This window comes from Schistocerca piceifrons, chromosome 4, assembly GCF_021461385.2.
Source record: "Schistocerca piceifrons isolate TAMUIC-IGC-003096 chromosome 4, iqSchPice1.1, whole genome shotgun sequence".
Lineage (NCBI taxonomy): Eukaryota > Metazoa > Arthropoda > Insecta > Orthoptera > Acrididae > Schistocerca > Schistocerca piceifrons.
Window position 1 is genome coordinate 386,136,862 of NC_060141.1, and position 27,968 is coordinate 386,164,829.

The 27,968-nt window shown below is 42.3% G+C and overlaps 1 protein-coding gene across 2 annotated transcripts in view; it reads right to left on the reverse strand.

Annotated features, from left to right (window-relative positions):
• LOC124795116 (serine/threonine-protein kinase PRP4 homolog) overlaps window positions 1-27,968 on the reverse strand; it is a 164,002-nt gene that overhangs the window by 89,651 nt on the left and 46,383 nt on the right. For both annotated transcript variants that reach the window (XR_007016646.1, XM_047258972.1), the window contains exons 5-7: window positions 23,196-23,482; window positions 13,885-14,221; window positions 2,109-2,207 (exon numbers count right to left, since the gene is read on the reverse strand). Coding sequence is in view for 1 of the 2 variants with exons in the window: in XM_047258972.1 (XP_047114928.1) it covers window positions 2,109-2,207; window positions 13,885-14,221; window positions 23,196-23,482 (723 nt within the window). In the remaining variant the exon portion in view is untranslated. The remainder of the gene's footprint in view (window positions 1-2,108; window positions 2,208-13,884; window positions 14,222-23,195; window positions 23,483-27,968) is intronic.

Below are 27,968 nucleotides of genomic sequence, written 5' to 3' on the forward strand. Positions count from 1 at the left end.
TGCAATATTTTCCCACGACCTGTCAGAAATTTAAACAGTTGTGACGTCATGTTCATAGAAAGCAGTTTGTTGTTACAAGGTATTGCAGTCTTCGTCCCACAGCCTTTGACACATTTTGCTGTCGGTAGACTCGTGTGTGTATACCTCCTGGAAGCACTGTATTTATGACGAAAAACAAAAGTTTATGTTGGCAGAGAAGACTGTACAAGCTCTCATGACTTTTTTTTTAAAAAAAAAAATTATAGTTCAAGAGATGATGTTCAGGAACAAATCCTAGCTGAAATGTATTGGAACTTTTGAGGGCCGAAGAAAGAACTGGACTCTGATGACAGTGTTCCTATGGAAGTGTTTAAACTGGAAAACAATGCAATGCAATAAAAATTGCAAAATTGTTTACAAAATATCTACAGAGGAAGACAATTCCCCAATACTGCAACAATTTTTCACATACACAAACCACTGCCACAGATGAAAGAAGTGAGAATTGATAGGGAAATATAAATCCTAGGACCAATGAAGGAGCAAGCCTGAAGCCAGTAAGTCACATGGTGTAACGTTTCTTGTGGAATCGTTTGGCTTGACAACAGATGTCAGAAATGTGTTGCAGCTAACGGTAAAAGTATTTTGTTTGTAATTCTTGTTCCCTTTATTTTCTGAGACCAGACACCATTCACAGGACTTTTCTGATGCACCTTGTATGAGAGGAGTCAAATTAAAACCTTAAACTTTTCTTTAATTTTTTTTTTGTACACTCATGCCTCTGGATATAAAAAAAAAGCAGCCACTTGTGCAACTCCTGCCGCAACTCTACATTGGAATGAAATTTCTTTCCTCCCTTTGCCTCTGAGTGGTCAAAACGTGCGAGGGAGATCTGGTGGGTACAGTGGATTGTACAGGCAGTGTGAGGCTTAGCACTGTGATGTTTGGGGAAGGAGGGGTGGGTGGGAATCTCATTCATCCAAAAAGAGAGTCAGCAAAACTCTTTTCCTGCAGATGGCTGCATACGGAGCATGGAACATCTTGGATAGTGGTGATGAGGAATGGCAGCATTCCTTGCTGCTCTATTTGTTTCAGGTTGATGATAGTGTACCTTGGTTTCGTCTCCTGTAATGATTCTCACGGTGAAGTCATCACCTTCTGCTTCAAAGCACCACAAAAGTTCTTCACAGGTGTAAAAGTGCCATTCTTTCAGTTCTGAGGTGATCTGCAGTGGAAACTATCTTGCAGGCACTTTGTGAAACTTAAGAACTTCATGATGTCGTGTGCTGAGCCATAACTAATGTTCATATTTGCAGGAATTTCAACCACCATCACACAGTGATTTCCCACCACTATGGTTTCAACTGCTGCAGTAGACGCTGGAGTCACAATGCGGTGCACCTAACCTGGGCACTGAGTGTCTGTCACAGAAGACACAACATTTCCGAAATTCCTACTCCACTCATACACTTGCTGCAGGAATAGATGTGCACCACCACCGTGGATCTTCCTTCATTCACCATTGGGTCTCAATAGGCTTCATACCTTCACTGCTCTGGAAACATGTGTCAGAACACTGTTCTTCCCTTGTGCATGTCGCAAGTGGGGCAGCCATTTTAAACTGGTATTGTGGCCGTGTTTCACATATCTGTAATATGCAACACCAGTAGAGCATTCCTTATATCGCTGGTAACAGTACTGCCAACTTACAGAGAATGGCACAAAAAGTTAATTTTTAATTAAACTTTTAGGGTTTTCATTTGACTCTCTCATATGTGCATCAATAATACAGCTTCCATTAGACTTCATCATCGTACTGAGAAATAACAACTGAAAGTAGATAGTCCATATATGACACATGGCATAAATCACCATAATCAACCAATTACCATCTAAAGATACAATCACGCCACATCTGTAAACAAATGTCCCTCTTTCAATTACGTATCTCACCCAAAACGGAAAAGTAAGTATTTTAATATGTTGTTAGTATCTACATTTTAACATGATACAATGAATTGTTCTATAAGTTAATAACAACGAAGGGGAAAATAAACTACATGTGAAAACCTCAAATGTTATCCAACTGAGCCGTTAAAAAAGACATAATTACAAGAGTTTGCACTTACCACTCTTCTTCAGACGAAGATTTTTCAGCTTTCAAGCCTTCCGACAGACTGTCTTTGTACTTATCATTTCTTTCTCCTCTCCCTTTACCATGACGGGACCTAACACCAGAGAAAAATTTAAAAATTCATTTCAGGTTTGCAGCAACAAAAACAAAAGTATCAATAGTTTAAATTTATTGCTAAAACAGAATATTTACAGAAGCGCATCTGTTTATAAAATGTGTCATTGGAAATTTTTACCCATTCTATCATCTTCCCTGCTATTAAAAAATCTTTAGTTTGCACATCACTGAAGATAATTAAGTTTGGTTTAAAAACAGAAATCACTGTGTTGCTATTTATTACTGAAAAGTGTGATTTTTCTGAAGTGTTACTTGTTTGTTATATACTTATGCAAGTAAAGGAAGTGAGGAAGGACTTTGTAAGCGAAAAAAATATATGTATAACGCTACAGTCTGACTAACATTAGCGCTCTCCAACTAATTTGTCACACAACTTCTGAAAACTACTTTTTTTTGTACTGTTCAGCAAAACTTGACACTGATAGCATGGAATATCTGACAGAAGAAGCAACGTTATCAAATAAGAAACAAGTTTTACTAAGTGTTTTACAATGTTTGCAACAAGTCAAAGGGCAAGCTATTGATTTCTAAACAGCACCTCTACTGTGAGTTTTCCAAATTGCACCACAACCACATCCAATAATGTAGTCAATTCCAATGCAAACACCGTTGAATATCTATAAAAAAAAATAGCAACACAAGCAGTAAGAATATCAAACTGCAAATACACCTCACAATGACAGCATGAGAATATTCACACTGTTGCAAGTAAAACCATTAAGCACATCTTATAATTTTATTTCAGCTCTAGAAAAATTTGAATATTCAGATTCCACCTCTGGTTGCATCCCCCCCCCCCCCCCCCTCCAAATTAAAAATTGTTATCTTCATTGAGTGGCATGGCAAGAGCCTACAAAGGAGTATTACAGTCGATGAGTAAAAACATTCTAAAAAGAAACATAACAAACATAAACCTAATGATAAGAGGTCTATTAAAAAAGTAGACATTTTTAGTACAACAACAACAACAACAACAACAACAACAACAATGCACTGTCCTTGTGCTAGCAGTACTGTTTCAGTCACAACCTCATGAATAATCACAATAAGTTATTGAGTTTCCAAGTCATTATTTGTGTGAAAAGTGGTGGCAGTTTATACACTGACTGATTTATAGAAGCACTTATGCACTGTTAAATCTTGTTTGAATCTGGGGTAAAACTTCTGAACATTTGAAGTAAGCTTACAGAGATGCCAGTTTCAAAAATCATTGTTAATCTGTTTAATATTATCCTTGACTAGCAAGTCCTCCAAACTCAAAAAGTGGCACTCTCTCTATTAAAAATTAAGGAACTGGTAGGACGTTGTAGGTTTGGAATTCATTGGGCACCGAGAAAGATAGTGTTCAAAAGCAGCAAGGCCATGGGCATTAGGGATGTTAGTGAAAGGAAGATGGCATCACTAGGGACGAGCAGAGCACTGTGTGGTAAAGTAAGAACTGTTGGGAATCAGAGGAGGAAATGGTTGGTCTTTTATATACAAGAGTAGGATGCAGGTAACAGGCTCAAGGTGTTGTTCTATGAGAGCAGAGATTTGTCTCCGTGGGGGCACAGTAACTGGCCACAATGTGATGTCATGGGTGGTTGATTTTTTTTTTTTTTTTTTTTTTTTTTTTTTGTTTGTGGTTTTAGGGCGCAAAACTTCTATGGTCATTAGCGCCCAGCCCGTGACGTAGAAAACAGGAAAAAAACGAAATTTAAAATCAGCAGCAATGGGAACAAAGTCATAAAATTTGAGAAACTAAAGGCAGAAGGAATGCTTAAAAATCCACTATAGAAAGGGGTTGGTTGTCCCCCAAAAAAAAGGCTTCAAATGACTGACGTCATTTCACTGTCACTAATAAACTGTAGAATGCGGTCAGCTGAGCGCGTGTCATCTGCTAAAATTGACGATAGATCAGGCGATAGCTGTAGACGGGAGCGTAACGGATTAAAATAGGGGCATTCAATTAAAAGGTGTCTGACCATCCACGGCTGAGAGCAGTGGGGACAGAGTGGGGGAGGATCACCGCTTAAAAGATGTCGATGACTAAAAAGACAGTGCCCTATCCGGAGTCTAGCTAAAATTACCTCCTCCCGACGACGCGATCGGGAGGAAGAGGTCCATGCGCAAGGGGGGGCTTTCACTTCCCGCAATTTATTATGGGGAAGTGTTGACCAATGCGCATGCCATAAATGAGCAACTTGGCGACATAAACCGCTCCGTAGATCGGTAAACAGAAGAGACTGAATAGCTGGCCGAGGAAGAGAGACTGCAGCCTTGGCCGCTATATCGGCCGCCTCATTTCCACAGATACCAGCGTGTCCTGGGAGCCAGAGGAACGCCACTGAGACGCCCCCCAGGTGGAGCAAGCGCAGACAGTCCTGAATCCGGTGGACCAGAGGGTGCACAGGGTAAAGAGCTTGGAGACTTAGGAGAGAGCTGAGAGAATCTGAGCAGATTACGTACTGTATCCGCTGATGGCGGCGGATGTAGTGGACAGCCTGGAGAATAGCGTAAAGCTCCGCAGTATAAACCGAACACTGGTCGGGAAGCCGAAAGTGATTTGGGGTGTCGCCAACAATATAGGCACTCCCTACACCTAACGATGTTTTCGAGCCATCGGTGTAAATAAATGTGGCTTCCGTCATTTGTGCACATAGAGCAGCAAATGCCTGACGGTAAACAAGTGTAGGGGTACCATCCTTGGGAAATTGACATAGGTCTCTGAGCAAGTCGATCCGGGGACGGAGCCAAGGCGGTGCTGTACCCCAAGTTGTCAAGATGGTTTTAGGAAAGCGGAAGGAAAGAGAATGGAGCAGTTGACGGAAGCGGACTCCCGGGGGTAGTAGGGAGGAGGAGCGGCCTGCATACCCGACATCAAGGGAGGCGTCGAAAAAAAGGTCATGGGCTGGATTAGCAGGCATGGAAGACAAATGGCTAGCATAACGACTCAGAAGAACTGCCCGCCGATTGGATAGCGGAGGTTCAGCAGTCTCAGCATAAAGGCTTTCCACAGGGCTGGTGTAAAAAGCTCCAGACACTAAACGTAATCCACGGTGGTGGATAGAGTCGAGACGCCGAAGAATAGACGGCCGAGCAGAGGAGTAGACTATGCTTCCATAATCCAATTTCGAGCGGACTAAGGCGCGATAGAGGCGGAGAAGGACCACTCGGTCCGCTCCCCAAGAGGTGCCATTCAGGACACTGAGGGTGTTAAGGGAACGCGGACAGCGAGCCGAAAGATAGGAAACGTGGGAGGACCAGCACAGTTTTCTGTCAAACATAAGACCCAAGAATTTAGCGACTTCGGAAAACGGAAGGTTGACAGGACCTAGATGTAAGGAGGGCGGAAGAAACTCCTTACGTCGCCAAAAATTAACACAAACGGTCTTACTGGGTGAGAAACGGAAGCCGGTTTCGATGCTCCACGAGTGGAGGCGATCGAGACATCCTTGAAGACGTCTTTCAAGAAGGCTGGTCCGTTGAGAGCTGTAGTAGATCGCAAAATCGTCCACAAAGAGGGAGCCCGAGACATCAGGAAGGAGACAATCCATAATTGGATTAATGGCAATGGCAAACAGTACAACACTCAGCACGGAGCCCTGGGGTACCCCGTTTTCTTGGGAGAAAGTACGGGATAGAGTAGTGTTCACCCGCACCCTAAATGTGCGCTCTGCCATAAATTCGCGAAGAAAAAGGGGCAGCCGGCCTCGAAAGCCCCAAGAGAACAGTGTGCGGAGGATGCCTGTCCTCCAACAGGTATCGTATGCTCTCTCCAGATCAAAAAATATTGCTACCGTTTGGCGTTTCCGGAGGAAATTGTTCATGATATAAGTGGAGAGAGCAACAAGATGGTCAACGGCAGAACGATGTTGTCGGAATCCGCATTGGGCTGGTGTTAAAAGACTGCGGGATTCCAGCCACCAAGCTAAACGGTAATTCACCATACGCTCCAAAACCTTACAGACACTACTCGTGAGAGAAATGGGGCGACAGCTAGAGGGGAGATGTTTGTCCTTTCCAGGTTTCGGAACGGGAACGACAATAGCTTCCCGCCATCGCCTGGGAAAGGTACTGTCGGTCCAAATTCGATTATAAAGGCGAAGGAGGTAGCGCAGGCTATGGGTTGATAAATGCAGCAACATTTGGACATGGATACCATCCGGTCCTGGGGCGGAGGAGCGAGAAGAAGAGAGTGCATGTTGGAGTTCGCGCATGGAGAAAACAGTATTGTAGCTTTCGCGATTTTGAGAGGAGAAAGCAAGATGTCGCACTTCCGCTGCACGTTTCTTCAGGAGAAACGCTGGCGGGTAATTTGAAGAGCTCGAAATCTCAGCAAAGTGCTGACCCAATGAGTTAGAAATTGCGACGGGGTCCACTAAGGTATCATGCGCGACAGTGAGCCCAGAGACCGGGGAGAAACTAGGCGCGCCTGAGAACCGTCGAAGCCGACTCCAAACTTCCGAGGAGGGAGTGAAGGTGTTAAATGAGCTAATAAAGAATTGCCGCTTGCCTTCTTGCTATCGCGGATGACGCGACGGCATCGCACACGGAGCTGCTTATATCGGATACAGTTGGCCAAAGTTGGATGGTGACGGAAAATGCGAAGAGCACGTCGCCGCTCACGTATTGCGTCACGGCATGCCTCGTTCCACCAAGGAACTGGGGGGCGCCAGGGCAATTCGGAGGTGCGTGGTATTGAACGTTCCGCAGCTGTGAGAATAACGTCGGTAAAATGTGTGACTTCATCGTCGACGCTGGGAAAGCGACGGTCATCGAATGTCGCTAGAGACGAAAAAAGTGTCCAATCGGCTTGGGCAAACTTCCAGCGTCGCGAGCGCATATATGGCAGTTGAGGCTGCAGGCGAAGGACACATGGAAAGTGGTCACTCGAGTGTGTATCATCAAGGGCGAACCATTCGAAGCGCCGGGCTAGCGGAACAGTACCGACCGCAAGGTCCAAATGAGATAAATTTGCCGTGGAGGCAGACAAAAATGTGGGGACCCCAGTGTTGAGGCAGACTAGATCCGCTTGGTGGAAGACGTCTAGCAATAGTGAGCCACGTGGACAAGGATGTGGAGATCCCCAAAGCGGGTGGTGGGCATTGAAGTCCCCAACCAGCAAATAGGGGGGTGGAAGCTGATCAAGAAGATGAAGGAGATCAGCTCGTGCCAGTGGTGTAGACGATGGAATGTATACCGTACATAGAGAGAACGTGTATCCAGAAAGGGAAAGACGGACGGCGACAGCTTGGAAGGAAATGTTTAAGGGGATTGGGTGATAATGGAGAGTATCATGGAGCAGAATCATGAGTCCTCCATGGGCTGGAGTGCCTTCAACAGAGGGGAGGTCATATCGGACGGACTGAAAATGAGGGATAACAAAGCGGTCATGGGGACGCAGCTTTGTTTCCTGAAGACAGAAGATGACCGGCGAGTAGGATCGTAAGAGGATCGACAATTCATCCCGATTGGCGCGAATGCCGCGGATATTCCAGTGGATAATGGACATAGGGTGAACAGAAAATGGAGAAACGTGATCAAGGGTGCTGTCAACTCAACGACTGCTCAGAGCTTGCGACCGACAGCATGGAATGGCATTCAGTCGAAGGCAGAAGATCCTGATCCATAGGTTGGTCAGGAGCAGCTCCTGCCACCAACGATCGGCCAGTTGACCGGCCACCAGCAGTGCGCCTCGGCGACACGGAAGATGGCCGAGGGCGATTTCCGCCAGGTGGTGCTGTAGTTGGGACACGCCTTGGCGGAGAAGGAGAGGAACTGTGTTTCTTCGTAGCCTTCTTTGAGGTATGATGTTTAGATAAAGGAGGAACCGATGGTTGTGAAGTTGCAGTACGTAAAAACTCTTCACGAGAATGCCCTTTTTTCGAAGACTTGGCGTCTGACTTTTGGGCTCGAGATTTAGCAGAACCCGACGAAGGGTGAGCCATAGAGTGGGCAGGCGAAAGTGGTGAGGTTGAACGGGCGATCTTTGCGCTGGCCGATCTGACGACCGTGGTACTAAATGTGAGGTCGCAAGTCTGCGTGGCCGCCTCCTTTGTTGGCCGAGGAGAAGCAAGGACAGTGCTGTATTTTCCTTTCTGAGGCACGGTGGGCTGTCGACTGGCGAGTAACTTTCGAGCAGCAAAGGTCGACACCTTTTCCTTCACTCTTATTTCCTGGATGAGCTTTTCATCCTTAAAAACGGGGCAATCTAGAGAGGAAGCAGCGTGGTCACCCATACAGTTGATGCAGTGAGGGGATGGAGGTGGACAAGCACCCTCATGGGCATCCTTGCCACACGTAACACATTTGGCCGGATTGGAACAGGACTGGCTGGTGTGATTGAACCGCTGACATCGATAGCAACGCGTAGGGTTTGGGACATAAGGGCGAACGGAAATTATCTCATAGCCTGCTTTGATTTTTGATGGGAGTTGAACTTTGTCAAATGTCAAGAAGACAGTGCGGGTTGGAATGATGTTCGAGTCAACCCTTTTCATAACCCGACGAACAGCGGTGACGCCCTGGTCAGACAGGTAGTGCTGAATTTCTTCGTCAGACAATCCATCGAGGGAGCGTGTATAAACGACTCCACGCGAGGAATTTAAGGTACGGTGCGGTTCCACCCGGACAGGGAAGGTGTGGAGCAGAGAAGTACGCAGCAATTTTTGAGCCTGGAGGGCACTGTGTGTTTCTAACAACAGGGTACCATTCCGTAATCTGGAACAAGACTTTACAGGACCCGCAATTGCGTCGACACCTTTCTGAATAATGAAAGGGTTGACCGTGGAAAAGTCGTGACCTTCGTCAGACCGAGAAACAACAAGGAACTGTGGCAACGATGGAAGAACCGTCTGTGGCTGAGACTCAGTGAACTTACGTTTGTGAGCAGACATAGTGGAAGGTGAGGAAACCATTGCGGAAGAATCCCCCATGATTACCGGCGTCTCCGATGGCGCGCTCCTCCCTTGTGGGGGCCCTCACCGAGGGCACACCCGCCTTAGGTGATTGTTCACACCTCCGGTCACACCTCCCGACAAACGGACGGAGGGACCAATCGGCACTTTCGGAAGGTATCAGCTCGGGTAATCACCCCTCCCTGGGCCTGGCCTTTACCAGGGGGTACGTACGTGTCCTACCTGTCTACCCGGGGCGGGGAATTACCCGTTACCCCGTCACCGGCTACGCATGGAAGTGCGTGGGTCGGCCTTCAGACACGCACAGGGAGGAAGAAAGAGAAAGGGAAAGGAAAGAAGAGGGGGTCTCAAACGCTGCAGCAGAGAAAAGGGTAAAGAGAAGAGGTAAGGAAAGGAGAAGGACAAGGGAAGGAAGAAGACATACAAGCAAGGAAGAAGAAGAATGTGGTACATTTACAAGCGTCCGTCTCCGGACGTAGGCGCAAACCATACTCCCAGAGGGGGAGAAAGTGAAGGAAAGAGCCAGAGGTGGGGGGGGGGGGGTGAAGACAGGGGATGGGGAAGGATGCGGAAAGGGAAGGTATGCAGCCCGGAAAGGAAGGAAGGCCACATTAGCTCGGGGCCCCGTGCTCGCTACGCACGTATCCACAAAAGAGTTGTGGATCCCCTGGGGGGATGGGTGGTTGAGTTTACGGCTTTAGGAAGCATGTAGAAGGTAAGGGTGCAGGGGGTGGGGGTGGGGGTGGGAGGTGGGAGATGGGAGAGAGAGAGTCTCAGGGAAGAAGTTCTGGGAAGGGGTTAAGGATTTGAGGCGAGACTGGAGATCTTTCTCAATGTCTGGAAAGCGGTCATTGTGGTAGGGTTTGTAGATGGGCAAATAAGACAGCTGGTGAAGTCCTTCTGCCAAGTAATCCTTCCAGTTCGAAAACACTGAGGTATAGACTTTGTCAGCAGGTAAGCTCAGAAGATCAGGATCAGTTTTCAGGTGGTGGATTGTAGTTCTTTCTGTGGATGTAAAGTTAGCTTGCATGTTGATGGATTTGGGGAATGATGGTGACGCAAGGTTTGAGTTTAGGAAATTCTGGAATGTTAACAGGGGGTGATTTGGGGGTAGCTAGGGTGGATCACAGTTGGATGGAGGAGTGAACCGAGTCAGGTTTGGTTCAATTTGGCTTTGGGTTGAGTCTGGTTGGTTGGGCTCGTGGCGATCAAGTGTTTCCACTGTAGGGACCTGGATAAGGAAAGAAGTTATTTAACAAGTCGAGTATGATTGAATTTGGAAATGGGGAAATAGGTAAGGACTTTGGAAAGAAATGACTATATTTCATGTCTGTTTAGGTTCTGAATTCTGTATGGTGGTGGGAGTGACTTTATGAGGGTGGGGTAAATTTAGCAGTCTGCGAGCCAGGTTTAGTCAGCTATGGGGAGGGGTTGGGGATGTTTGGAGATTGTTGTAGAGGTGGTGGATAGTGGTAGTCCAAGGCGGGAGTAGGAAGTGAACAGGTTGGACAGTTTTTTGAGGTTGGATTGTGCATGCTGCTCTAGTTTAGGACCTCTAACCGTCTCAGACCTACCAACCACCAGCAATACTTCCACTTCCAACAGCTGCCACCCGTTCCCTACCAAGAAGTCCTTTCTTTACAGCCTTGTCACCCATAGCTGTCGCACCTGCAGTGACAAGCAGTCCCTCTACAAATACGTCCAGGAACCCACCGAGGCCTTCACAGGCCAAAATTACCCTTCCAACCCTGTACAGAAAAGATTTCACACACCTTATCTCTCAAATCACCCACCAACTCCACCATCCAGCCAAAAAGGAACACTCCTCTGTGACTTGGTACACCCAGGACTGGAGAAACTGAATCACATTGTCCAACATGGTTTTAACTACCTATCGTCTGACATGAGGAATATCCTACCAGCCATCATTTCCATTCCCGTATTATGTCACCATCAAACCTACACAATATCCTCGACCATCCCTACTCCATCCTTGCTCTCAAGCCCTTGCCTCATGGATTACATTCCAGTAACACACCTAGATGCAACATCTGCCCCATACATCCTCCTGCCACCACCTACTCTAGTCCAGTCACGAGCATCAATTATCCAATCAATGGCAGGGGTAGCTGTGGATGCAGTCATGTGATTTACAAGATAAGTGGTAAATATTGTGCTGTGTTGGCGTGACATCCAAGAAGCTGTCTGCATGAACGTCCACCAACAAATTGTGGTGTAGACACAGCTGGACAACCTAGTTGCATGCATCATCTGAATCCTTCCTATGACACTAGCTTTTCTGAACTGCGCAGGTGGGACTCTCACTGCAATAGATCCTAATTTCCCAACCCCCCCCTACCCCCCACTGGCCTCAACCTTCATTAGTCACTGTCCTTCACCCATTTATACCCTACCCCGCACCCACTCCCAACACCACACCACCTTCTATTCCCCCACTCAAGCAAAGTCATTTTAGTTCTCTCCTCTTCCTCCCCACTCCCCTACCTTGCCTTGCTGCCTTACCCTGTCCTCAACACTTCTCTGTATACTCCCACAAGCAGCACTTTATACTGTATCACACCTCTACCCTGATACCCCTCCCCGCCCATAGCCTTCTCGTTACCCCACCACCTAGACTGCTTCTCTAACCACACGCAGTTGCTCACAGACCGGCCCCGGCAGCTGGAGACTGTGGTTGTGGTCGTATGTGTGTTATCTACTTTAGAAGAATGTCTTTTGGCCGAAAGCTTAGTCGTTTAGCAGTTTTTTTGTTGTGCCTGTATGCACCTCAACAACTCTACTACATGGTAACCATAATACTTTGCAAATCACTGCCATTATTCCCTCCTGAATTTTACATGTTCCTTTTAGTGCACAGTAAACTTGCTGCCCCCATCTTGCTGTTGCATGTTGTACAGAACAAAACACAAGTCTATATGTGTGTGAATGCACATATGAGGTTACACAAATGGTGCCGATAGAAGCCGAAGCATACACTGGCACTTGCTTTCAAGCGGTAAGTCTGCACCTGTGCACTTCACAGCATATAAAGTGGTTTCCACAAGACAGAAGGTAGAATATGACAACTTAGTGCAATGAACACAAGAGTAATTGACTCTGTGAACTGAAGGCCTGTTTTTTTTTGAGACATCGGCAGTAGAAGTAATCACTACATGAACAAATATGATATACCATCAAACAAAACATACTGCTCATTAGAAGAATACATGGCATAGTCAACAGTCACACTACTGCAGAGAAAGACATGTCACTGAGACCCTGAAGAGAAGTGGAACTTGAAGTGAGAATGCTGAAGTACCCAAGTATCAAAAGTATAGTTTTTTGGCAGACTTTATTTCACAAGTAACATGGGATCTTAAGAGTAGCCAGTAACTTCTCGGAAGTGACAACTGCTGTTCTCATCACAATGTACTGCTTCATTAATTTCTGTTACACAGAGTGCAATTTGAAGGTGCAATTATACTCCTCATCTTCAAACAGTTTCGTCATATACTTGTCCTCTCAAAGAAGGCTCCCTCCCACCAAGAAATGTCAAGTTCCCAATCTTTTACTGTTTGCTCATGCATTTTTTCACTCATAATGAGCATTCTCTTCTTTCATGTTGTTCACTGTGTGGTATATAATGCAACAGTCATAGAAAAAGCAAGAATTGCTTATTTCCTTTTAGTAGTAACACTTCACATAGTATTCATATGTCTGCTCCTGCAATAATTGCCAAAGTGTGAAAATGACGGGTTCAATTTAAGTCACCCATCTCTTTCCCAACCAAACACACCTTTGATGTTGTCCACAGAAGTGATTTTTGCCTCAAACAATCAAATACCATCATCTACTTCTGAACATTTCTGTTAAGCAAGGTCGAGCCCGCTCCTATTTATACATTTGAAAATATGGAACTTATGTGTAACATTTTTTCTCACAAAAGGTATATCTGGGCATATAACAAAGAAAATTTCCAACCTTGTTTTTATACTTCATCTGGTAGTCAGTTTTCAATAATAATGAAATATACTGTCTTAATTCTTATGTGATGTATCAAGAATGTGAGACAGAAAGCTGAATCTATTTTTTTGACTTTAAATTTCAGTTCACTAATCTCCAAGCTATGCAAGCATGATCTACTGCAGCTATCTCAGAACTAGCATTGCCAGGTATGCTATGAACAGCCTGATATACCTCTGCATAAACCAGTTTGCACACAGCTGTCAAATATATGCTGGGTGCAACATTAAGCAGTAGCTGAAGTCAAATTTCAGAGCAACCCAAAGAGTGCCTGGAATCAACAGGCTAAATTTATGGGAGACTGAAGCTGCCACATCATGAAGAGGCCTCAAATATTTCAGACAGTTAATGGGTTGATGTCTTGAGCTGGCCTCTACAATATGAAACATGTATAATTGCAAATTCAAAGAGATTAGTATATGTATGATTTTGTGTAATAAGTTCTGTGATATATATATCTTCACTGAGACTGACATACAGCAATATACAGAAGACAAGCCAATCATGGCTCCACTTATTTAGAAACAACTATCAGATATTTACTTGTCATTGTGGTTTCACAGAACTTGAATAACTTCTGGAATACAGACTGGTTTCATACTGAGATCTAGTATTACTTATCAAAACACAATGACACAAATACTACTGAATTTTTCACAGCAGCCTACGAATTACTTAACTCAAAGTTCACAACACATCTCTCCTTTTTCCAACATAACATATATCACTTACCTACTGGAGTGACCTCTGGATGAATGATGTCGATCCCTACTCCTGGAACGGCCATGTCGTCGACTGTGGTCACGATCGTGATCTCTGTCATGATCACGATGACGCTCACGTTCTCTATCACGTTCAAGTCTAAGTCTTTCTCGCTCACGTTCCCTTTCACGTTCCCTATCACGTTCCCTTTCTCGCTCTCTTTCACGTTCACGTTCCCTTTCCCGCTCACGTTCTCGGTCCCGTTCCCTCTCACGTTCTCTTTCTCGATCACGTTCACGATCTCTGTCCAGTGAGCGGTGACTGTTCGCTTCTCGAGTTCTGCTATATGAACGTGATGAACCATGATCTGCAAGCATAAAATTTATTTGACATTTTAGTACAGTAACATGGAAGATCTATTTTCATAATAATTGGCAGGCACAACAACAAAACAAGAGAAATTCTCCATACAGCTTTATGTTCTTGGGAAACTATAAGGAAAAATGTGTATCATGATATCTTAACATTTAATGGATCTCAAGTAGTGACAGCATTAACGTTCTTTAGTAATCCTTGAAAACCCACAGAAATTATTTTACCTAATAAATCTGCAATGCATAGTTTCTTTTGCATACTCACCAAGTTGTATGGAATGCCACAGGACAATATGGTTTATTTCCTTTCAGACACACGGTACATGAAATCTAGCATTTCTGCATCCACACACTACACTGGGTTTTCAGACATACAAGGTGATTTCACTTTTCTCTAGTCGTAAACACCAAAATCTTCTTCAATTTAGAAACAACATAAAAAAATTTGAAGCTTTTCTAGGTAATGATTTTAGTAGACTCCATATTATACGAGGATCATTCAAATGAAAACCTAAAAAATACCATAAAATTTTGAAAAGTTGTGTGATATGAGTTGGCAGGTGGCAATTGTGTTCCTTGAGGATCAGAAGTGACTGACAGGTGGCAGAAGGATGTTACAACGCAGGGGAAGACAGCAGGTTCCACAACAAGATGGCTGCCCTGCTGTCAAGATGCGTTTTTTGTGTAATTAGGTGTCAAACCAATCAAAATTCATTACAAAGTGACAGTACAGTATGGTGATTTGTGTTTGTCATTGCAGCAAGTGTATTAGTGGCGTGGTGTAACTTCTGTGGAGGATACCCCAAGACCAGGGCAGGCTCACTCTGCAGTGACGGATGAGACCATTGCATTAGCGGAGGAGCTTGTAAATGAGAGTAGATGAGTAACTCTGAACAAAGTAGTCATAAGCTTGAAGACTGGTATTGGTACAGTGCAAAATATTGTTCACAATGTACAGAATTTCAGTGCATTATCTGCGAGATAGGTGCCACGTTAGTTGACTGCCGAACTGAAATATGATCATGTCGATTCCTGTGAAGAACTTTTGTGTCATTTCCACGTTGAAAGTGATGCATCTCTGCGAAAAACTATTACAGGCAATGAGGCTTGGTTCCACTATCACCAACCAGAAATGAAAAGGTCAAGCAAGGAATGGCATCATAACTAATTACTGACACCAAAAGAATTCTGCATTCAACCATCTGCTAGAAACATCATGCTCATTCTCTTCTGGGACGCAAATGCAGTAATTTTGAAGCATTAAATGGATAGCGGAATGACAGTAACCAACACTTCTTATTCAGACGTGCTGAAAAATCAATTTCGTCCTGCAATCACAAGTAAACAACACAGACTTCTGAATTCAGAGTATTGCTTCAATAAAACAATGCCCGGCAACATACAGCCTGTAAGGCAGCTGAGATTATTCAGGAAATTAAATCTGAATGTGTAAGCATTCAAAGAAGCAATGGGAGGCAGGCATTTTAGAAGTGAGGAAAAAGTGAAAACAGTGGCGCACAACTGACTATGCACATATGACCAAAATATTTCCTTCACTGTAGTATCTAGGCATTTCTGAAGTGGTGGAATACATGCATTCAACGTCATTGTTGCATTTAAAAATATTACAGTAATTTGAGGTTTTCATGTGAATCACCCTCCTCAGAAGTTTGTAGAATTACTTTACTGAAACATAATCCCTAGCCAACACAAAACTAATTTTTATGGATCCATACAGATTTTTATCTTTGATATCTAAGGTAGGTGCCACTACTACTTATTGTCTCCATTTGGCTCTGTATTCGCTTTGCCAGAGAGAAATATTGTGAACTTGCTTTTTTGCTAGTGAGCAATACTTTTAAAAAAACACACACACTTTAAGACTCCCTGAAAACCATTCTGCTTTGATCAACATTTCTGAGCCTAATAGAACACACTATCTCGCCAGTCATAAATCTTTCTTTACCACTTGTGCTTTCAGAGCCCTTAGCAATATTCACTTTTCTCAACGAGAGTTCAGTTACTGTTCAGCATATGAACTAAATTCATTATTCATCTAATAATGTCTCTGATCAGTGCCTGTAGATATTATGGTTCAGTCAGTTGTTTGCTCTTTTAGTACTTCGGACAGCCGCTAGATGGATGTTCGTGCTTCTACAAAACGCTACATGACTTGTGAAACACATTAGGAGGTGTGATCCATTCCCACATATTCATTGTTGCAGTGTACTTCCATGGTTGGTTTCATCGAAAAAGCCTGTTGCAAAATGAGGGTCAGTTTGACTGATGAAAATTTTGGTGGTGCATTAAGAATCTGCTTACAGAATTGCCAACAGCAGTTTTGAAATCAATGACACTATTTTTGAAACAGACAATCTGCTTTTCTCCTTTATCTTGTAAGTAGGAGCCACACAAAGAAGTCAAAAACATTTAAGACTTTTGGGATATTGCAGCAACTACTGTGGCCCAACTAAAATGTGTTAAATAATGGAACTCGCTCTAGAAATTTACCACTAACCTTGTAACCAGACACTCAGGTTGTTTCCTCATTATTATGGGCTTTACCTGATATTTATTGACACTTAATGAGCTCTGTCATTCTGTCTATCCTTTGGGAACACTGTATAAGGCATTCTGCATTTTATCCCCCAGGTTTCTGAGCATCATTGATTAATGGTGTTCTTTCAAGTGTACAGTCAGGGTGTCAATTCTATTTTATTCACAATATTTTGATGTGTGATACAGCTGTATCTATTACTTTTTGCTTACCATATGTCCTTAAATTAATTCATTTCCTGTTTGGTGGAGAATATTATGAACATACCAATAGTGTGTTGTGTTGCAGTCTGTTATTACCCTGTCACGGTAAACCTATACACGAAACATTATGAACCAAATGCACTAGAAGCCACCAAATACAAACAAACTTGCTTCTATTGAAATGTGGATGATACATTTGTGGTGTAGCCACTTGGGGAGGGGCGGATAACAACAACTTTTTAAATAGTTTCTAAAACATATAAACTCTATCTATATTAATATAAAATTCACGACAGAGTTTTAAAGAGGGCAGCTACCTTTCTTTGGTAAGTTAAGAGAACAATGGGCGGATCATTGGGGCACATTGTACATAGAAATCCCATCCACAATGGTCTCTATCTCCACACCTCAAGCCACCGACATCTGTGCTAAAGACTGATCCACTAAGTTTGAATGCTGTCAGATAAGGTGAGCCTTGTCAAAGAAATACAACACCTACGGACAATATGCTGAATGAATGGGAACTCAAAATGTCAAACTAAGCGGGTGTTGCAGTTAAAATCGATAACTTCTGAGGAATAGATTAGCACTGATAAAGAAAAAGCCAAAAGTCACCTGCCTTACACAGGCCCAATCACTAGAAAGATCGGTAGGCTCCTACACAAACATGGCATCTGGTGTAGTTTGCACCCATAATCAAAGACAAAAAGTTTCTTTTGTGATGTTATAAATAATCTGTCTTCAAAACCCAGATGTGTACCACATTCCATATGAATGTGGCTTGTCTTGGACCTCTCACATTCAACATTTATGGCGCAATAATATTGTGTCAATATACTACGTAAAAGTGTGAGGCCAAGAGCAGCAGAATATTATTGCACATTATTTATGAATAGGTTGTGACAGAACTGTGCCTTCATAAAAAACGTATCAGCCATCAACAATGTGGAACTCTTATATAGTGCAATTCAGTTCCTTTCCTTGCAAAACACAAGCAGAAGTTATACAGAATGGACAAAGCAAATCATAAAAACTTCCAGTAAATATTTCAGTGACCCAGGGACTCATTCACTGCAGCACAGATTCATAAATAGCAACGACTAATCACAAATTAAACTGACAAACCGTGTAATTTGTCGTGTACATGTGTTGTTACCTATGTATTTCTGTATGGCAACAACAGCTGCAAACAAAAATTTATTTTACTAGTTACTGCCTGTAAGCTTATGTGATGTTATGCCTATGGTGTAACAACTGTTGGGGAAAAAAAGCATGTATGGTCATACGAGAGCTGACCATACCTTATTTGCCAATTCTGAAAACTACTGTTACGTAAAATACATATTTCTGCTTACTGTCATAACACCATGATCTTCACTTTCCTCTGCTATTACGGACTGAGGTATCTGGTGTTTCCTAAATAGTCAGGAATTTCATTTCTATAAGCACCGCATGGTACTTTAATATGCATCCCCTAGTACAATCCCTGAACTTTTGTCACTTACTTTTTTCAGCTCTTTGCATTAATTAATTTGGAGTGAATTGAATTTCTCTTAGACTCAGAAGGAACTGCCGTTTATTGTGTAATGCTACCCTCACATGGTACAATATATTGCACAATATTATAATAGTGGCCTCCTTTGTGAACACAACTGTAGTTGCAAAATTTGAAGATTTGTCTGTTAACCTCAGTTTGTGTCAGGAGCTTATACACAAGAGACAGGATGGAAGGTCTGAATAACTTTATCGGCTTAGCAAAGGATTTTGTGATAGATCTTTCATAAGATCTGATAGCGGAAATTATTGTAAGCTGCACACACGTATGCTACAGTTGCTCGACTCACTGTTGCATTTTATCAGTGACCATGATTTCATTTGTAGCGTGTATAACAACCTCAGTTTTGCAACAGTCACCAATGGCAACATGAAACCAGGTTTGGTTTTTGCCACCTTGTATTAATTTTCTGGTACTTATTTAACTAGAGTGCTATTTACAAAAAGTATTTCAGCCTTAACCACAAATGTATAAATATCAGATGTGAATTAAATATTAACAAAGAGATAGAAGGGCTGGCAGTGCTTACCTTAGCTCAGTACAGCCGATAGATACACAAAACAGAACAGAAAATTTACATTCCTAGCTTTCGGAACTTTGTTCCTTCGTCAGGGAGGGGAGAGGGAAAAAAGGGAAGAAGAGAAAGTGGATTCAGTTACTCACAACCCAGGTTATGAAGCAACAGGGAAAGGTAAGCAGGGAGGGTAGCAAGGATGGAGGCATGGTTGTCAGAGTGAAGCCAAAGATATTCTGTTGCAAATTTCCTCAGCCACTACTTTGGGTTTCAAACAACTCTCCAATTGTAATATTATGTAAGGGTGAGTGCTTTCTTGCAAAAGTTACAAGTTCTTGATTTTGCAGTGAACGCATCAGCAGTTGACTACCTTGCAGTCGATATTTTTCTTTGGTAAGTCAGAAATAAGAAATTAAACATATCGGCACCTAAATATAACCCACACATATTTATTTTTACAGTTTTAGAAACACAATTACTTACAATTACTGTGGGTTCAAAAGGCTGAGTCAGACATATAAGGTGGGAGCTACACCTTCCCGACCATACTCGTAACATAGTTATCATCTGGCACAGCAGCACGCCACAGTTATTGTGGCTGAAGTGTGGAATAAATCATTTTTTAATTGAGACAAGCATGTGGTGGAGGGTGGGCAGCTCAATGGCTGTGGTTTGGAAAGGTCGCACCAGAAATGTTATTAGGGAAGCAACAACGAATGGCATAGTACAGCAACGCAATTTTTAAGCTCGGATTGGAGTAAACAGATCTAACAGAAAGCAGCACTTATCAGAGCAAAGCAATATAAGAAACTGATTTAAAATGAGTGTAGAAAGCAAATTGAGGAGTACCCTATTTACTCGAATCCAAGCCGCACTCGAATCTTAGCCGCACCTGAAAAAAAGAGACTCGAAATCAAGGAAAAAAAATTTTCCCGAATCTAAGCCGCACCTGAAATTTGAGACTCGAAATTCAAGGGGAGCGAAAAGTTTTAGGCCGCACCTCCAAATTGAAACAAAGTTGGTCCATTGTAATATGAGACACAATTTAGGTCGAACAAATGATGATACAGCTACAGTAGTTTGGTTCAAGTTGTAAGCTTAGCAGTTAAGCTTTACCAGGTAGCCATTGCTATGCGTCAGGCGCTCCGTCCATATTTATACGGGTACCCTTCCTTTTTCATGTGCTTCGTCTGGTTTGAATTGATTGCTTATTTTTCTTTGATCTGATAAGTGCCGTTCTCTTTGTTATAGGTGTTTACGTAACTCTAAGCTGAAAATACATTACTGTACTATGTCGTGCATTGTTTGTTGCATTCTGATAATGAGTGTTTATGACCTGTCGCCGCTCGCGGCATGGCTTGCTTTTGTGCGCGCTCCGCCGCTTCCAATTAAAAAAGAGAAAGGAATCATCTCATTAGCAAAACAATGGCAAGAGACTGCTATTTGTTGTTACTTACACTGCTGCTTTCTTTGATAATGATCAACAAGAACCAAATAATAGACTGCGTGTGATAGAAGAAGTGAAGGATAGTTTAGCGAAAATTTTTCTCCGTTTGAAAATCTTTGCAGACGCCTCTTTAGTACATTACATTCTGCACAGAACTTAGAGTCATCTCCATCTTAGATTTAAAAATCTAGTCAGTTGTCGTGCTTCATTTCTGACTGTATCATATTCGGCGTAAGATTAATACGAATATAAACATGGCAGGAGATGTATATTCTTCCGCATTTGCTGTTGTCTCTCTCTAGTTTCGTAGTTTATTAGGCACACAGGATTTAAATGAGATAGCAGCAAACACGAAAGAATACATGGCAAAATGTTTATATTCGTATTATTCTTATGGTGAAGAGAATACTGCATGTGGTTCACAATTGATAAAAAGTTCCTATTAGCAACCATCTCTCGTCACAGGTAGGAAAAAATTCAGAACGTAGAGTTGGCCATATTGAAAAACATCCCAAACAGTCTTGCCAGCCGGATTTTCGTAGTACATTGAAAGGCTGCTACATTCGAAGATGAACAATATGGAATTTGTATTTACTTCGTTGGATAATGTATGAAAATGCAGTGGTCGAAACTCGGGGTGGAGAAAAAAGCTCGTCTTCCACTGTTTTTTTTAATTTATTTACTGATGCAGAGGTTTTGGCGCCAGTATTTATCTTTGTGCCTGCAAAGCATGCCTGTGTAGCCCTACATATATTCGACGGCAGAAGTTAGTTGTGGCGGCACCTACCAATATTTTACAGAACTTCCGCTTACTTTGTACTCGATTCTAAGCCGCAGGCGATTTTTTGAATTACAAAAACCGGAAAAAAAGTGCGGCTTAGATTCGAGTAAATATGGTAAACCCATACATGTACAAGCATAGCACCTGGCGTGTAGCAACTGCCACCTGTACATGTACAGACACAGCAGTGAAACGGCTGAGCTTTACAGCAGACTGTGACTTGAACCTGAATTCCTTGTTTTTCACTGAGAAGCCATCATAACCATTACGCCATCTCATAAAGCCTCTCGGCCTGATTCAAACTTTCATTATCATTCTCACTGATGTTTCTTCCTGTAACTTGTACCTCATTTCACGCAATCGCATTTTGTTCTATTCGTCTTCCTTGATACCATACATTTCCTGTCAGTGAATTCAATTCAATTAATACTTCAATGTTCATTCTCTCCATAATCGATATCTGATTGGATTTAATGTATTTCCCAAATGATGGGTTTTCTGTGCAGATCTCAAAGTTGCACGCAACTGCCTAAAAACCACCATATGCAATCTATATAAATATTGGCAGTGACCTAAGAGACAATACTGTTCATTTAACACCTTCTGAATGAAATCCAAGTGGCTGAGAATAAATGAAAAAGTGCAACAATAATTTTACTTTTGGACCAATGACGGCACACAACATTGCACTGATGAATATTTTTAGACCACAAGTATCTGTCCAGAAGCCAAAATAGGCTAATATTCACAACATTCTAGGGAATACAAACACATCAACAATAAATTATTTGGAACACTTAACAAGCCAATTCTTTTACTCTCCATGAGTACTCTGGACACCTTGTTAACACTGGAAGTCAGGACCCCATCAATCCCACTTATTTCCATACGAAAATCCAATTATCACTGTATTACATATTTGTTCATTTGTTGACATAAACAATGATGATGATGATGATGATGATGATGATGAGTCCCATACTCCTTTACGGAGCGTAGGGGAGCGACGCAGGAGACCTGCGCCGCCTTACTAGCCAAGGTCCTAGTGGAGGTGGTTTGCCATTGCCTTCCTCCGACCATAATGGGGATGAATGATGATGATGATGATGATGATGATGATGATGATGATGAAGACGACAACAACAACACCCAGTCATCTCGAGGCAGGAAAAATCCCTGACCCCGCCGTGAATCGAACCCGGGACCCCGTGCTCGGGAAGCGAGAACGCTACCGCGAGACCACGAGCTGCAGACCACATAAACAATATGTTGTTCAAATGACTCACATACCCTTCCTAACCCTCTTTTTGATTCATTTCTTCCTGGGAATCTAGCTTGAAAGAACCACAAACTATTGAGCTTTTGTGGGGTGAGAACATGCTTGCTAGATGTCAATTAGAACAAGTTTTAGTCTTATCTCTCAAGAAAAGTTATGATAAGTTTCACCACAGCGAAATGCTAAAACAATACGAAAATGTGCAACTGAAAAAATATCAAACGATGAACACAAAACAAAAATAAGAGTTTTAAATTAAAAAAAAAATCAAATATTATTAAACATTGCAGTGAACAAGACAGCAGAAAAGAAAAATATTTTAAATATAATGTTTTGCTACTAATCTATGCAGATCTAAATGTCTCTTGTCACAATGTACACAGTGCTGCACATACGTGTATACACAACATTTCTTAATATATGTTACTAAAACATACTGTTGCATTCCATTGTTCAACAGCTTATGCTCACAATGCTCTTAGCTTAATAGAGAATGGTAATATAGAATGATATAATTTTTGACATTTTTAATAGCCTACCAAAGAAGCAATCAACAGCAATGACACATTTATGCACTTACTGGTTGACACGTAATGAAATTATGCTACAATACCAATTAAATAAAGTCACTTACGAACTGGAGAACGGCTTCTGCTGCTTCTTCTTCTTGAAGATTCCTTGGCAATACCAGTTCTTCTACAAACATCATCCCTAATTTTTCTATCTGATGATCTTCTTCCATCATATGACCTAAGAGGAGATCTATCAGCAGATTTTCGTCTGGATGAACTATGACTCTCTCTGATTCTCTTCACATCTCGCAATACATCTGATGTGCTCCTTTTCCTGTCACGGTCTCTCTCTTCTCTGGTTTCTTTCCGTTTATCATCTCGTTTATCTTCTCTATGTCTGCTCTTGCTCCTGCAATGAATTCTAACATCAATACACAATTCATCAGTTTAGACATGCAATAACATTTTAATTTCAACAAAATGTTTGGCTCAGGGGTAAGCGCAGACAAAAAATCGAAACATCTGTGGTTCAATAACGTCTGGTCCAGGTAAGTCACTTATTGTTACTTTCAATTTTGGCAGTGACTTGTTAGTGTGAAACATGCCAAGTAGCATCTTGGTTTGAGTTCAAATTAAACTATAGGGTTCAAAAGCTAAGTTGGAGGAAGGCAAGGGCATACCGCCGCCTCTAAGGTCTGCCCAGCAAAGAATTAAATTTTAGCTCTTATCATCACACTCTGGAAAAAATCGTATTGCAGCTGAACAAAAATTTGTAAATATAATGTAGACAATAGTGTGAGAAATATTTTAAAAACATTCTGATCAAAAAGTGTTACTGAAACTAAAGAGGAAAATACCATAAAACTTGCTACAAGAGAAATTTCATAGGCAGTTGAACTTATACAATGTATTATGGCAAATGGTACTCATTATTTTTCAATATAGTCTCTGTTTGAACATTTAGGACTTTCTACACCATAGGACTGAAGTCCGCATGAAAGAAACACATGAATAGTATTCATAGGCAAATCTTGACAGCAATTTTGAATCATCTGTTATGAAGGGGTGCTTTGAATGAACCATATGTAACATAGTGGGTATCATTCCTGTATGGAGGGACGTTCAGTAACCCTCGCCCACAGGGCCACAACTATGGCACTTTTCCTATTTCTCTGACATGGCAGTTAGTGATAACATTTTTTTAGAGCATTCAAGTGTTTGGGTTATATGTGACACATAGCTGACATGGGCTATAATCATGCACAGCACAATGGGGCTGCACATGTTTTACACAAATTTCTCCAATGTGTGCATCAATGCTCTGTTGTACAAACACCCACTTCATTCAGTAGGAATAGAATGGATTGAGGATATTTGTCATTTGTAACATTCTTTTTAACTGTTCTAAGATGCATCACTGTCTCACACTTGATCCAGTTGTAATTTACTCATTCTTACTCTATTAGCCTTAAATGCATGTCTGCCCCATAGGATGGAATATTGTGGATTGAAATAGCAAGGTGAATACAGATGCACCTTGACCATAGGGAAACTTAGGAAGTACCCACTTTCATACATTCAAAAAGAAGTGGAAGTGAATCACACGATGTAATTCTCTCTGAGATATTGAATTAATAGAGTCACGGATATTATCCTCGAGTTCCTCTATTGTGTGATGATGTTTTTGAGTACACTTTGTCTTTCACTGCACCCCACAAATAAAAATTGTGCGAGTTAAATCACGACTTGTAACAGGTCAGATATTGTTACTAACCATTCTTTCATTGAACACATAAATTGCATTCAAAGAAACATTGGCCATATGAGCCCTTGCCAGATTCTATTGAAAAAATGAGAAGCTTCAGTCTCTTTCACTCAGTTTCATTAAAAAACGGTCACAAAATGTTTTGCACGTATCTTTCACCTTTAACTGTGCCATTAAAAAAAATGGGCCTGTTATTCTGTCACTACTAACTGCACACCACACCTCTGTTTTCTGATCATGATGGGGTTCCTCATGAAGCACAACAGGTCTATCTGCACTCCAATGTCGACAGTTTCGGGAATTAACATACCTGTGTAAATGGAATCAAGCCTCGTCTGAAAACAGAATGAGGTGAGGATCTATTTCACTGTAATGCACTTGTTTTAAAGCCCATTTGCAAAACTTAACCCTCTGCACAGGATCACCAGGTCAAAGTTCTTGTACTACTGATACTTTATAAGGCCTCAGCCCAAGCAGCTTAGCACCTCTTTGTACATAGGTGCACAATATTTTTGTCTGCTGAGAAAGATGTAACAGAGACTTTTAGGGGAATTTTCCAGATGGTATGCAATGTCATCAACATGAGCTTCTGTGAGCATTGTACGTCAGTGTTTAAACTTCTTGTCTTGAATTGTACGTCGTCATTTACACTTCTTGTCTTGAACACTTTCCGTTTGATGAAATTTATTCACTAATTTGTGAACTGCATCATGACTTGGAACTTGAACATCTGGAAACTTCTGTTCAAACGATCTCCGAACAGTAAGCGGACTCTGTATGCACTCAGGAATTGTAAATAAACAATCGTTGTGGAATTGAATAATTTGCTCTTGTTATTGTTGCTTTCACAAACTTCACTATTGCACTCGTGATGCCTATTTCACTGCTCGAATGACACTGGCCGAAAAGGCATGTACGTTTGTATGGCCTTCCGGCTAAAACCCAGAAAAAAAAGAGCGGAGGCATAGTGTGGTCCTGCAGAACTCATTCAACTGGCAGGTGCAGCTTTCATGGCCGGTCTGCAATACCCCGGGCCTGCAGTCATCAGATAAATGGAACACCCTACACTTAGTCCTACTGCCACTATTTTCAGAAATGCAAAAATCTACTAAGCTGTAAAATCGCAGAGCTACCTGCAACATGACATAATTTCATAACCTGCATCATCACCTGTCCTGCCCAACGAAAGATGATGTTGTTGTGGTCTTCAGTCCTGAGACTGGTTTGGTGCAGCTCTCCATACTACTATATCCTGTGCAAGCTTCTTCATCTAACAGTACCTACTGCAACCTACGAGGGTTGTTTTTTAAGTACGGGCCATTTTTATTTTTTAAAAAAAGATACAAATACTTTTGTAAAAAAACTTTTATTTTCTGATTCTACACACTTTCACCTATTTTTCTACATAGTTGCCTTGTTTATTTAAGCACTTGTCATACCGTACAACTAAGTTTTTAATTCCCTCTTCAAAGAATTCGGCCGCCTGCTCCGACAGCCAAGAGTTCACGGCCGCTTTTACTTCATTGTCGTCATTGAAGCGCTGCCCGTCAAGATGGTGTTTCAGGTACCGGAAAAGGTGAAAATCGCTAGGAGCAAGGTCGGGGCTGTATGGTGCATGGTCCAAAACTTCCCAGCCAAAAGAATCAAATCCCGAGTCTTTTGAGAGGTGTGAGGCCTAGCGTTATCGTGCAGGAGCAAAACTCCTTTTGTCAGCATGCCGCGCCTTTTGTTTTGAATTGCTCTGCGGAGTTTCTTTAGAGTTGCACAGTGGGCATCTGAGTTGATTGTCGCTCCTCGTGGCATAAAGTCCACTAGCAAAACACCGCGCCGGTCCCAGAGCACAGTTGCCATAATCTTGCGCTTTGACAGCGTTTGTTTGGCTCACCTTGACGGGTGAGGTTGCGTGTAGCCATTCCATCGATTGTCACTTGCTTTCGGGAGTGATATGGGATACCCATGTTTCATCTCCAGTGACAATTTGACTCAACATGTCATCCCCTTCTTCCTCATAACGAATCAAAAAGTCCAATGAAGTGGCAAATCTCTTCCCTTTGTGGTCTTCTGTGAGGAGTCTGGGTACCCACCGAGAACACAGTTTCTTTAAGTTTAGGTTTTCAGACACAATTTTGTACAAAACCGATCTTGAAACTTGTGGAAATTCCAAAGAAAGAGTGGAAATTGTGAATCTTCTGCCCTCACGAATCTTTGTTTCGACTGCAGCCACCAAATCATCAGTGATCACAGAGGGCTGGCCTGAGCGTTCTTCGTCATGGATGTTTTGATGGCCATTTTTAAACTCTCTAACCCATTGATGCACTTTACCTCCACTCATTGCATTCAAGCCATAAACATCTGTTAACTGACGATGAATTTCTGCAGCTGATAGGCTTCTCGCGGTCAAAAAACGTATCACTGACCATATCTCACACGCGGCAGGCGATTCAATAATCGTAAACATTATAAAGTAGCACAGCGATGCGTACACGTCAGCTAAAGAGCTGCAACTTGCATCAGTGCGAATGGGAAGGATGCCGGCAAGTGGCGCGGTGGCTTGTTGCGGCATCCGCGCGAACTACGGGCCTATGCGCGCGAACGGCCCTTACTTAAAAAACAACCCCCATACATCCTTCTTAATCTGTTTAGTGTATTCATCTCTTGGTCTCCTTCTACGATTTTTACCCTCCGCGCTGCTCTCCAATACTAAATTGGTTATCCCTTGATGCCTCAGAATATGCCCTACCAACCGGTCCCTTCTTCTAGCCCAGTTGTGCCACAAACTCCTCTTCTCCTCAGTTCTATTCAGTACCTCCTCATTAGTTATGTGATCTACCCATCTAATCTTCAGTATTCTTCTGTAGCACCACATTTCGAAAGCTTCTATTCTCTTCTTGTCTAAACTATTCATCGTCCACATTTCACTTCCATACATGGCTACACTCCATACAAATACTTTCAGAAATGACTTCCTGACACTTAAATCTATACTCGATATTAACAGATTTCTCTTCTTCAGAAACGCTTTCCTTGCCATTGCCAGTCTACATTTTATATCCTCTCTACTTCGACCATCATCAGTTATTTTGCTCCACAAATAGCAAAACTCATTTACTACTTTAAGTGTCTCATTTCC